The sequence below is a fragment of the Clupea harengus genome, chromosome 17, assembly GCF_900700415.2.
Source record: "Clupea harengus chromosome 17, Ch_v2.0.2, whole genome shotgun sequence".
Taxonomy (NCBI): domain Eukaryota; kingdom Metazoa; phylum Chordata; class Actinopteri; order Clupeiformes; family Clupeidae; genus Clupea; species Clupea harengus.
In genome coordinates, this window is record NC_045168.1 from 11,370,894 (window position 1) to 11,384,610 (window position 13,717).

The 13,717-nt window shown below is 40.7% G+C and overlaps 1 protein-coding gene across 2 annotated transcripts; it reads right to left on the minus strand.

Annotated features, from left to right (window-relative positions):
* Positions 1-524: 524 nt before the first annotated feature.
* On the minus strand, positions 525-7,704 carry si:ch73-206p6.1 (phospholipid scramblase 1). 2 transcript variants are annotated; one of them, XM_012815193.2, is made up of 7 exons: positions 7,628-7,704; positions 7,136-7,221; positions 6,931-6,973; positions 6,291-6,511; positions 5,875-6,036; positions 2,014-2,172; positions 525-1,923 (listed from the first exon to the last, which is right to left on the minus strand). In XM_012815193.2, the coding sequence occupies exons 2-7, from the start codon at positions 7,202-7,204 to the stop codon at positions 1,894-1,896; spliced, it is 684 nt and encodes a 227-aa protein (XP_012670647.1). In that variant the 5' UTR covers positions 7,205-7,221; positions 7,628-7,704; the 3' UTR covers positions 525-1,893. The 2 variants fall into 2 exon arrangements, with proteins under 2 accessions (XP_012670647.1, XP_031439975.1); XM_031584115.1 differs by lacking the exon at positions 7,628-7,704 and adding an exon at positions 7,389-7,606.
* Between the last annotated feature and the right edge of the window lie 6,013 nt (positions 7,705-13,717).

A 13,717-nucleotide genomic window follows, 5' to 3' on the forward strand; every position in this document is an offset into this window, starting at 1 on the left:
GAGGATAAAGCCACAGGGCTCTTCTATTAGAAGGTTCACCACATACTCTTGAGTTAACGTACCCAGGTTTGTCACTAAACCACACACTTGGAATACCCCCCCTGTGCCCTATGTGTTTCATTTTGGAGGGAAAACCAAGAACTCATATTATGAATGAAGAACAGTTGTGCCCAAGAGGTAATGAACAGCCATAAATGATCGAAGGTTAAGTCAGTTCTCATCTACTCCATGCGCATGGCCCATGTGTTTCCATTGCGTCAGTACCAGGCTGTGAGTAATAACATTTCAGCATGTTAGCATCTAGCCATATGGTCGGTTAGCAGCGCAGAGTGACTAAGTGTTTTTGATGTTAATGTGGAAATCTTTGTTCCCTGATACTCGGTGGCTCCCTGACGTGGGATAGGATCATGGCTGGTCACTTCCTTAATAATTCCAGGCTGTTGTGATGAAGCTGATGGTCACTAGCTTGGGAATATAGATTGGGAATTTTTTCCATCAAAATAACCACGGCTATGGGTCGTTGGTATAGGTTAGCAGTTCTTTATTTTGGTGTTAAAAGTCAAAACTGTTCATATTTACTCTTGATAAACTCATGATGCACAAAATTTGAAAATAGTGGAGAGAAAATATATGGCCATTTTAATAACAAAACATTAAACACAGTGCACTTTTTAACTACATTCATAAAATCCACAACTGTCATTTCAATGACAATATAAGCCTATAAATTATCTGCAGCCTACCTGAGTGATAACGTAAATAAATAGATATAATAAATTACAATATGAGTTTTATATGCTTTGGGTTGCAGACAATGATTTGTTCATGTTAAAGTGTAAAAACCCTCTGATAAGAAAATGAGATGAACATCCTGTTCATAGTTAGAGATGTCATAAACTGATGTTCCATAAAGTATGTTGCCCTTGTCACATGCGTTCTTGCATTGCTAATTCACTTACATTTATTCCTTAATCACAAAATATTCATTGTACAAACACTGTTTGCATAAGTTGTATACACATATTATTGTGAACAACAAACAAATAAACCATGGCTATAAAAAAACAATGTTTATGAACTACATTCAAATGCGCAAGGAATCTTGAAATGTGAAACTAAGTTTTCTTTTTTTGTTATTCTTGTGTAGCTCTAGATCATTTTTACTGTTCAGTGTAGTTTCAGAGCGGGATCTTCATGCCTAAACACAACTTCAGAACACAAGCCTTCAGACGTGTAAATATAGAGGTGTTCAAATCCCACCAAAGAAATACAAATGAGTTGCTTTGAAAAAAAACCCTGTTTACAATAAAACATAAATTAATTGAATTAAAAACGACTATTTTTTAAACATTTAAAATATTCAAACCCATAAGTGTGATGTAAAATACCAGACTGACTCATCCTCTTAAAGGCATGTAATTTTGGTCATTCTATGTGTGCTAAAGTTGAGCAGAATAGGATGACTTTTTTTGGTCACTTTATTTTGTCCTTGCAGAGCCTCTTGTCTGGTTATTGTAAGTACCCAGTGTCATAATTCAGCTATCTGTTATGTTACGTTTTACTATCAAAAACTGTTGATGTTGTCTGCATTGTCACACACAGCATACACGGCACAAACACAGGAAGGGTTCTTAGCGATATAATTATTCTTCAAAGGGCTGCGCTCAAGGTAAGACACTGGTTTCCCAACAGTGTGGTAATTTCCCCCTCCTCTGAAGAATGCTCTCTACCACAGAAAAGCTATGCGCTAAAATTCACATGCACCCCACTACTTCTGCCAGCTCTTCATGTCTTTCACCTCCTTGGTCTCGGCTCCAGGCCACCGGAGCGCTGGGATCGGACTCTTCATGGCAACATATCCACAGAAGTGTGTGCCACCTCAGTCACTGTTCCCTAGTTATTGGTCTCAAAGAACATGAAGTCCTGCACGGAGAAGCCACAAAACACATAGTGAATGATGGGGAAATCTTGTGAACAAGGGTGTAAGGTAAGGTCTGTACTGAATGAACTTACGATAAGGAAGCAGGCTCCTATCATGACCGCCTTCATCCTGACATCCAAGTCGAAGGGGAACTGGATACCAAAGTTATCGGAGTCTGTGAATGCCTCTCGAAGTAGTCCTGTCCACTGCTTACTGATCTTCCCAATTTTGATCTCATCCATAGTCAAAATCTGTAAGGTCATAGGGGGGCCATCATCAAAAGAACACAGAGATCACAATTATTTAACAGAGGCTTACATCTGATGAACAAAACAATGAATCTGTAGCAATAATTAGAGATAGAACACTGCTGATGTTAGGCTCATGTGCCCAAACAAGGAAATGTCAGGCAATGTGAAGCTAAAATAAAGATCTCCTGGCGCCATCTGCTGGATGTTACCTAACATTCTCTCCTATCTATAAGCCCTGATATTTCTATACTCCAGCAGTCCTAAAGAAAATTTGAATAAATTATACCAAACTTGTTACAACAAGGCCCATTACTATGCATAAATAATTAAAATAAATAAGCACAATATCTTTTTCAAGACTCATGGGAATACAGGGCATTGTTTTAACAATGTTTTGTTGAATTAACATAAATCGCAAGTGCATCACTATTGAGGCCTACTACAGTATTAACAAGCTTAGAATGGAAAAAAGAGCATGTGGTACTCAGCAATAATTTAGGGGTACACTTTACTTGACCTTTTCCGCACACATGGTCTATATAGAGTGATCTGTTTATCTCCAGTGTACTTAATAGCAGCCATTTCCTGTTCTCCCCCCACCCAACAAAAGAACAAGTCTCTGGTTTGTGGCTTCAAATGCATTTTTTGGTTTATTTCTTTTATATTTCCAAAATCCCATACTACACAGTGCTTTAGCTTAACGCAGTTTATTTACATATGGGTGCCCCGACCCATTTATAGCTGTGTCTGTCTTGACTAAACAGAAATTACGCGAGATTACATGCTCCAGAGCTTTAGAATCTGAAGGTTTACATTAGCTAAAGCCAAATCCATGGTGGGAGTCAATGTTTATTATACAAGTGTCCAGGAACTGTGTGATCTATGACATATGTATTGGTGCTTATACTTACTATCCTAAGAATGTCCAAAATCTAGGACTTTTCAATTTCACAGTCTAGACCTGTGCGACCTCACTGATAAATAAATCATTCTCCCACACATACATTTTACATTTGATCATAGCCTCTACATCTAAGACACAGCAGGAATGACAAGTACTAAATACCAGTGTAGGCTATGACCCCTCCAGTCACTGTCAGTGTAATCTTTCAATGCAGTGTCATTAACTGAATTCCTAGGGACAAAATCACTAACTTTGTCCATCAAGATCATTTTGATTGTTTATTTATTGATTCATAAATAAACCAAGGCAATATGACATGGAACTACTAAATGAACCAGTGAAGAGAACTCTGCAATAGAATGAAACAGGCAACGCACTACTGTGGCAACATTGGCATTGATTTAGAGACATTGGCATTGATTTTGATGTAGACACAAATGTAGAGGCACACAGCAAAAGGCCTCAGCAAGGGCACGTTAAGTCAGCCTGGTCTTTGCTAAGAGGTTTTGCTCCTTCTAAGTGAGGGAACTCCAATGGCATCTTTTCAGAAGAGTTTTTAGTGCCAATGTGCACATCTGCTATGAATCATGAATAATTATGAAGGCTTGCTTCAACATTTGTTAGCTATGAAAACATCTGACATTATTGAATGGTTTCTGTTGGCAGGGGGTCAAAGGGGATGGCATCTGTCACGCTAGAGCTGCTAGAAGGCTTCTATTTAACCTGCTCTTCCTGCTGACAACCAACTGATAGTGCTATACCAACTCACTTTACCACATTGTGATGATTAAAATAGTTCTGACAAGACTTTAAATCCAGCATCTATCTGACATCCATCTATTTGAACTTTCTTTATCTTGACAGTGTCCCAGGTAGTGAATTCTCTACTGTGAATTATCTAATACTGGAGACAGTTGTGAACTCTGCACAGACATGAAGCACCATGATGCTTTGAAATGTAAGCCTACATTGTATGTCTCCAGGCAGTAAGTTTGGGGTCTAAGTCAGTGTGCTCATCCAGCAGTAATGCAGGCGTGGAGACAGACACTACAGCAATTCTATTGCTGAGCAACTCTCAATATGAGTAGGGCATTTATAATCGCTGGTTAACAGCAGCAGAGTTGACAGGCATAGCAGAGTCACAAACAGGCTAATGAAGACACTGATTAATTATTTACAATCTGAGCTCATACCACAATACTAATGCGATGAAATCCTAAACTTGTGGTGTCCTATCTCTAACCACATTTATAAACCACATCAAACAACAAGTGAATAAAATATGGGCCAAGCCTAATACACCACTTATGCCAGTGATGTTCTGCTGGTTCTAACTATTCAAATCTATTACACATAACATTAGGTTATGCTTAAAAGATAAATGTTTGTTTTTAGATTTTCAATTTGTCTGGTGTTGGTTCTTCAAAGACAGTGGACGAGTCATTTTTGGTAGACCCAGGGAGGATTGCAAATTTCAACTACTGGTCATCAGGGTATGTTTACCACAAGGGCCACAGAGGCTGGAACTGGAACTTCATCAATAAGTGATGTTTTCAAAACAAACTTAGGGAGAAGCCCATAGGGATGACTGATAGCCGTCACTCAACCCACCTCCGCTTTCTAGGAGATTTAAACCCTCCTTTTCTGTCCAGCACCCCCACGTCACACGCTCCAGTGTAGCAAAGTATCCCACCTCCTCTCCTTTCTCCTCTTTTCACTAGTAGCTCTAAGCTCACATTACCCCTTAACCATAGGGGCATCTAAGGACCAATGCCAGCTATCAAGCCAAACATGCTTATTGCATCCCGATGGGCTATATATATGCATATACTGTATATATAGGCAAGTCATCCACTTAACACGGTGATGTGATGAACATTCCATCAAATGAAATGCCGAAGTACTTGAGGCTCAAATGTTACAACTGGACCTCAGAGGAAGAGACAGCTGACAACTTATTGACAACTTGCTCAAATGAGGAATTGGACCTCACAAATCGCTCTTCCTCACAAGTATTTTTCCAGTATATTTTCTTGTTGTATGAGTTACTCTCATCTGGTTTGTGGAGTTTGAATTCCTATGTTCAGCCAGAATGTTCCTCAATATTGACAAGGTACGCACTGGGGGATTGTTCAAATGCTGCCTTAGAATATTCAGAATTTCGTTTCTGATATGAAATGACAGCTGGGTTACTCCAATTTGTCTAATAGAATTAAATATGTGAGTTCCAAAAACTGCTGATGAAAAGACCTAGCAAGTTGTCAGGCAAAACCAGCAACTGAGGAGTTTGTTATTGTCATAGTGACTCTCTGGAGCCTAATGTACCATAACTTCTCTGAGTGACTGTCAGCTGTGACACTCGGGGCCGTGAAAATAAAACCCTGGCTATAAATTGAACTGCAATTCTGAATACTTATGGCTAGCAGATCCCTTGGTCTCTCAGATAATTGAGAATGGATTGTAACAGATGAGGTTGTTTGTGCGGCAGCTTCAATCATCTGCTACTCTTTATGGGGCAAAGAGTGACACATTGATCCATAGCTTTTCAGCAAATGGAGCTCTTTGTTTCGGTTGTCAACCTACCACACAGTTACGCTCATGACCCTTGTGTCTTGTCAGATTGATAGCTAACAGAGAGCTGAAAGCCCGGACTGGTAATGCCTTACTTTCTAAGCTGCTTGCTACCTCTTAGCTTCCAAATACTGCTGTTTACCATAATCATGCCATTACATTCATTTTTGAGCAAACTACAACCACAAACAACAACTATATATCATGGTGGTGATTTGACAACTCACCTCAAAATCCACATTAGGTAAGCAGCTCCATCCACAGAAAGGCCCCTGTATTTTCAGGACAGGCTCGTGGTGTTCGTTCTCAACAGTGAACTTGGGGGTAAAAGGGTGCCACTGCTGAAGCACATAGCCTACAGTATTTCCTGGTGGAGCTTGGATCTCAAGCTGAGACAGACAAGGGGAGAATAGCTTAGGCTGCATCTATTCACATAATTCAGGCCATTAAGACCATTCAGCTTTTACACAAATCCCACAGTGGCTTCAGTATTGATTTTCTATGAAAGCACAGCATAAATTAGTCAGGACTAACTGGACACCAGAATTCTTACTACCGACTATCTTACTACAATCACAGACATATAAACAACATAAACTGCTGTGCTTGGTTAAAAGTGTACCCTGATAGCACAAAGTCTCACCTCTTGCAGACAACAGGGGAAGCAGCAGGACATACATTTGAGAGGTCTGGAGACTGTGATGATCTCTTGGCCAAAGTTGTCCAGTACTCGGATAACGAACGAGCGTAGAGGACCACAGCACTGGCGACTTAGGCAGTCATTTTCTTCCACGGCGTAGAACACATTCTGACCCATGGAGTTACGAATCTCATACTTGTTATTGCTTTCAAAACCCACGAGAGCTGCAGGTAAACAAGAAAATGCGATTTAATTAACACAAGTATTTTTCGTCACAATACAGCTCAATATATGAAATATTTTAAGATTCTCATCAAAAACGTCACACAAAGCAGTGGAATTAAAGGAACAATATATTGTTGTTGTTGTTGTTGTTAAACAATGTCAAGTGATGTATTTACATACACCACAATGAGATACCAAAGACACAATAAGAACACATATCATAAATAGTAGTATGTACCATGAGGAATACAAAATAAATGATATTCAACATTGAATGTGCTAGGAGTAAACCCTTTTTTCTGCATTAGCCTAAATCATTACTGTAGATCCTAAAGTAGATATAGCCTACTACACACTACAGATTCATGATTTAAAACTATGCAATAACAAAGTTAAAGTGATTAATATCTTCACATACCTTCTATGAGCTCAACCTTCTGCTTGATCAGTAATTGGTCGACCTATTTGTAGGGTAACATTACCAATTACAAAAATACTGTTATGCATAATGTCAGGCCACAACAGCAAATCTAATCTACACCCAGAACAATGAAAAAGAAGCGTTAGATTTATAATCTTATACTACAATCTACTGTCAATCACTTTGCTTCGAAGTGCCTTACCTGTGTCAGGTATTCCAACCCCGGCGGACAGCCTGGTAAATCAGGATTGGGCACCGCGTACATATTCATTTTGTTTCCGAGATTCCCTACACCAAATGAACAGGTGGTGAGTTTACTCGTTGATAAACCATCAATGCGGTATCGGTTTGGTATCACAGTACAACGCGCTGTGCGTTCATTGAGGTTAATTGAAATAAATGTATTTGCTCCCCAAAAAATATTTTTGTTTTAACTTGTCCGTGGAGTAGCTCACGTTTGATCGTCGTAGGGTATTAGTATGGATCCACACAAGACATAAAATAGGCTACCCTACCCAGGCAGCACAGCAAACAAAATACAAACATCCCCGCCTTATCTGATTATAACGCGCAAGAGATACATATTGACTTTAGAAAGCACACTTAAAAACATAACAAACATGAAAACTTAACCTATGTTAATAACAATAAGCAGTATCTTCGAGGAAATCGAAATAAACAAGATAAATCTCACCAGACCCTCCTTGGAATGAATCCTAACGGATTGAGACAAGTGCCTTCGCCCCATAGTAAACCCTATGTGCGATTGGCTAACGTCACTGTCATTGCTACTATGCTGAACCAGTCATATTGAGCGCCTTTGAAGGGAATTTTGACTGGCCAATAGGCACAGATTGCGCTGGAGATGCCAGGAAGTAGGCGTCAGGAATGGCATTCACACAGATTACAGTTGAGTGGGTGGCCGATACACGACCAATAGCTTCCATTCTGCGAAGAGTCAAAGTGGAATCGCTTACGGTAAACTGCTACTCCCAACACCTTATTAGAGCAGCCTATACATTTATTAGAGTCTCGGATAGTAAAGAGTACAGTTAATCCGTAACTCACAGAAAACTGTAATGATTTGTAAACTTCTATAGGCTGTCTACTCTATACACTATCCTCAGGGATAAACCAAGCATCACTTCATAAACTACAAGTAGTCCAAAATTCGGATTTGATTTGTTTTAGCGTTTGCTCATCTATCTCTGTTATTATTTCACTTGTATTGCTTTTATGTCGTCTATATTTAATGTTTTATACGTTTTAAGTATTTTTTTATCTCAAATTGTATTCTTGTTTTTAAATGTGCTAAAATGCATAAAACATTAATTGTTATTGAAATACATTTTTATTTGAAGTTAATTTGCACAACTTCTTTAGCATAAGATCCTTGTAAACAAAAGGCAAAATATCAATATTACATACTAGTTGTTTCTCTCTTCTACAGTAAGCCACATGTTTTGAAAATAGTAATGGCAAACAAAAATGCTCACGTTGGGAAGATACCATGTACTGAAGCACCCTAGGACATTTTTGAGGGTTTTGAGCCTTATGAGACTGTGCAAGAGGCAGCCATAACACAAGCTGAATGACATTGGCAAAGCATTCGCCCTGCATGCTTTAGATGTTTGAAAATAATATCAATGTTGGCACAAAGGTCTGAGCTCTCAGCGATGGTCTGGCCACTAAAATTATTGGTGCATTACCATATTAAGGGAAACAAATTCCTCTGCAGAATATCCATACTAGATCTCATTTTAACTTGTAAACATTGAAGTCTACACTGGAAGATCTGAGGACTCACTGACAGGGTATGCAATAAGCTGATTTTCGGATCAAGAAGAAATAACATTTTAATGAACTCTCTGACATCTATCCACCCAGGCCAAAAGGCCTACTTATGTAAAAAACTAAAAACAACCCCATCAAAACAATGCTCAAAACAAACTCATCAGATTGAAAGAGGAAGGTGTGTGTGTGTCAACAGTTTGCGCCTTTTAAAAATAACCTCACTATCCCCATAGCATTACTGCATGGCTTGATTCTGGTGCTTTGCGTTGAGTTGTGATTAACTAACCTAGAAGAGCAAGATTTTGGAAGAGTCACAGATAAAAACATAAACTGTTTGACAGTTAACTATGGTCTGGTGGGCATCCAACAACAAATGAGCCATCATGTATAAAAGTGTGCCCATCTGTATTGTTGTTTGAAAAGGATCTGTGTAGCACAGAGTCTATTTGACTGTATTCTGGGCTTGGATATCATAGTTTAGGAGCACAGAGCTTCAACAGGGAAGATGATTAGAGGTTCAGTTGCTTGATGGATTTAGGATGGTTAGGACACACATTCTAAATTTACAGCATCTGTATCTTAGTTTAGATAGTTTAAGACAAATGCAGTACTGTCCATTTGAGGTGAATCTTTTGTTTTAAGAACAACTACACATCCATGATGTCTGCAACTGTCTGTGTGCACGTCCGTAAGTGAGTATAATAAAGGCCTTAAGCAGAAAGTATAGTTCTGTGGACACAGTGTGCATGATGCAGATTTTGTCGTACGGACTTGTTCCCATTGACTACGCATGTGCATGCAGGTTTTAAAGGCAGGACGGGAAAATCTTGATTGGAAAACCACAGATGGCCTTCTTCCACTTGTAATTACTCATTTGGTGTGGGTAAGGTGTTGGTTTATGGTGCCTCTAACAAACATTCCAGGACTGCACTGTACCAGTTGTTGATCTTCCCACCCCCCTGCTGAGACTCTATCCTCTGTCTCTGTCCCTGTGCTTTTCCATGCCGGGAAATTCATTTAAGAGTGCTAAGTGAAATATTGCATTGGAAGATGATTTCTTTGTCATGTTTGGGCTTATTGGAAAGGTCTCAGTCTGAGTGGTCGAGTGGTCTCAGTCCTTCAGCTGCAGAGATTAGTTTTAACATGGATCTCAGAGACATGAGAATTCTGGTCTCTGTGAGTCGTAAGGTAACCTCTCTCTGGAGGGGGCAAACCCCCTCTTTGGGTGAGAACCCCCCTCCATTTGTCTGTTGTAATGTGTGATCCTCAACACGAGAAACCACTGTCCATGTGGTTAATTATTATACCAGCATGCTACAGCAGAACGGTTAATTGTATTATACAGCAGTGGATTGCTGACCAGCCTCTGCACTGGATCGAATGGTTATACGGAATCGTACGCAGGGATGGATTACCGAACGGGCCTACCGGGCCTAGGCCCAGGGGCCCATGAGCTCAGGGGGCCCCTAAGCCAGAGCCTCTGCGTGAAGTCGCTGTTATGTAGGGTGACCAGACGTCCTCTTTTACCCGGAAAAAACTTTGTTGCGGAGGAGGGGCGGGTTCATTTGAATGTGAAAAATATGAAAAATATGGCAAAACTTTGTCGCGGGGGAGGGGGCGTGGTCGGCATGCTATACACTGCCCCGTCCCCTCCCCCCGCGACAAAGTGTCCTCCTTTTCACCAACTCAAATCTGCGCGAAGAGGAGGGGGGCCTTTTACATGTCCAGGCCCAGGGGCCCATAGTTTCATAATCCGTCCATGATCGTACGGCAGCCTGGCGCCCGTCTCTGAACCAAGTTGAACTAACAAGCTGCAAGGTCCCGTAGCAGCACTGTAGGCCTCTGAGGTAAAATTCAGAACTAGATACAGATTGTGCCCGTGGAATATGTCAAGATAAAAAATCGGCTGTGGCAATATCCTGAGCAACACTATCCCTAGAAGAAACCGGTTATTAAAAAGTAACTAAAACAGACAAACAAAACAACAAACAAGGCTGACTTTAGTCAGTTCTTTATTGCCACAAGCGGCACACTGCAACACACACGTGCATTTTATGGAGGCGACACAGGACACACACACACAAACACACGCACACACAGGCCTGAGGTCGCTGTGAAATGTACGCTCTGCATTTCACCCATCCCGGACTGTCCTTCCTCCAGGACCCCCTAGGAGCAGTGGGCAGCTTCTCAGCGCCCGGGGACCAAGTGAACCGTCCGTCTCGGTCACGGACGGACAGGAGAATGTTCTGTTTTTGCATGTTTTTTCTGTTGGGCTTCTTATTGGAGGAAACCCCTTGTGAACACGGGGAGAACATGCAAACTCCACACAGAAAGGCCCGGGAGATAGCCCACCTGAGGACCTGCGAATCCATGACCTTCGATAGGTGTTCAAATAAATTAGTTGGAGATCAGCCTACAAAACCTGGTAGCAATCTACATTAAAATACAGGAGCTAAGGCCGAGTTCCTAATTGAGTGGACTTAGACAATGGAAATTTAGTCAGATTAATTATGGTCGTACCAAGAAAGGTGCTTTAATAAATGCTATGTTTTCAGCAAAATGAAGAGAGACGTACTCACTAAAACCTTCAGAACACTTATTCCGCCATTGGTATAGGAAGTGACGTCTTACAATGCACTGGCTCAGGACTAAGAGAAACAAAATCCATGTATGCTATTTATTCACTCAGCAGGTGCTTTTACCCCAAGCGACTTACTGTACAGATGCACATTTTCATGAGTATGTTTGCTCCCTGCTACTGGAGACCCACTCGTGATTCAGCGAATCAAAGCTGATTAGATCACCAGCAACGGTATTTTAAGGTAGAAAGGTCTCACTATATAGATAGAGGAGTAAACGATTGGAGGGGCAGAGAAAACTATAGATCTGTAAAAAAAAAAGAGGTTTTGCTGTAGATTCACACGACATAGAGATATTACACTGTGATTGAGAGACATGTGTGCAAAAACTAGTATAGTTTGGAGACACCCATGCGAAAGTCCGTGTCAGCATTGCGTGAAGCCGTGTCCGCAGAAGCATATTTAAGCCCTTAGACTTGTTTAGCAAGGGTGGCCAGACCTATTGGGGGCACGACCATCAGAAGTGCAGTACCTTCATCCTCAAGGTCAGAGGTCAGAGCAGTCTCAGACACAGCATGAAAGAGCATCATCCTAGATAGGGACCCAGTCTTCCAGAGTGAACAGCACTCTGAAACATTGGTTGCCATGACCTAGTTTATACTGTAGAACATCCCACTGAGATTCCCGATCCAGTTGTGAGGGGGCGGAGAGGCTAAATCAACTCCAACATTCAGTTGCAAAGATGCTTTAGAAGAAAGTTGGAACATGGCCAACTAATTCAGATTTTTTTTGGTCACATTCCAGCACATTTTTCTGAGTGTGAGGTGCAATTTCTTGTTCTTTATCTCAGCCAGATGTTGCTCTTTTAGTAACATAAACAACAGGGAAGGTTTCCCACAAACTGTGTCAACAAGTAAGAAGCCAAGATGTACACGAATGCCCTAGCCTCAATCTCCAATGTGCTCTGTTCCCAAGACACGTGAAACAACCCCAATAGAACAATGGGTCCCAATGACTACCACTGAAAAGTTTTAACTTTGCACAGAAGAGCTTGATTTTGAATCTGCTGTTTTCAGGTCACTCTTTTATTAACCGAACTGATCAATTTAAAGAATAATGGATAATAAGCACCTCTTTCAGCATATTTTGCAACATGCTGACTTGTGCAGAAAACACTTGGGATAAAAGCAGCTACTATATAATTTAATTTCAACATAAACTTTTGATTATGTTGTCTCTTGTAACACGCTCAATGCATAATGTACAGCAACTACTTGCTTACAAAATGTGAAAAGAAGTTTTCAGCATCATGTTTTCAGAATAGTACAATATAACTGATTAGGTGTTGATATGACAATACTAGGGAATGTCCTCCAATAATATTAAAATAGGAAAAGGTCTAGTTGTGCCTCTTGCACAAGTACAGGAACCCTTGTGTGAAAGATTATCTTGGAGCTTTTCCAGTATCTTGGAAAGTGTAAATGTTGAATTAAAATGGTGGCAGAAAAGCGTTGTGCTGCAGGATGGCTCAGTGGGCGTCAGTCAACATGAAGTCTGCCCAGTCCATGCCGGAGCTGTTGATGCAAGATGTCATGGCCACCCCCAGTTGGCAGAAGGGCAGCATAACACCCAAGCCAAAAGTAGCACCAACCAGGGCTCCTCGTTTGAAGTTGGTCCAGGCCTCGCCCAGCACTACAGTGACAGGTAGAAAGAAAGATAAACAGAAATCTCAATCTTTAGGAAATTAAAGATAAATGCTTTTCAACACCAACTCAGTTATTTTAAAACATAGGCATAAATATGGATGTTGATGAATGACATTACAAACCAGTTGATATATAATACGAAGTTGGATCATGCATGTACCTGTTCCCAGATGCACCCCCTGTTGACAGCTGCCACCATCTCACCATTGGCAATCTCCTTTGCCCTCTGGTGGGTAACTGCTGTCTTGTCAGAGTGGAGAATTTCACTTCAACCTCCTCTTACAGCTCCTTTACTACAGCCTCTAATATGTCCGTGGCCTCTCTCTCAAGGCAAGAGATTCAGCAGCCTTCACTTCTTCATCAAATGCCTCCTCGATGGGTAGATTTCTTTGAGATATCAAGTTACAAAGCAACATGGTGTATAAAATGAGATCATGGTGTGGTGAGGAAATTAAATATTGAGAAATGTTATAAAATAATACATAGCCTGCCAATGGTTGGGTGATAAACGTTCGGGATATCAAAGGCCCTGAGAACCAATCTGAAATCCAGACATAGGGCCAAACTCCTCTGCCAGAAAAAATTATTCCTAGTGGCTGCAGTGGAGCGTTCATCTGAGGCCATGAACATTTCCTGTCCAGCATTGGCAATGCAGATTTCAATTAATTTACAATTATGAAAATATTATGTTTACCGAACAAA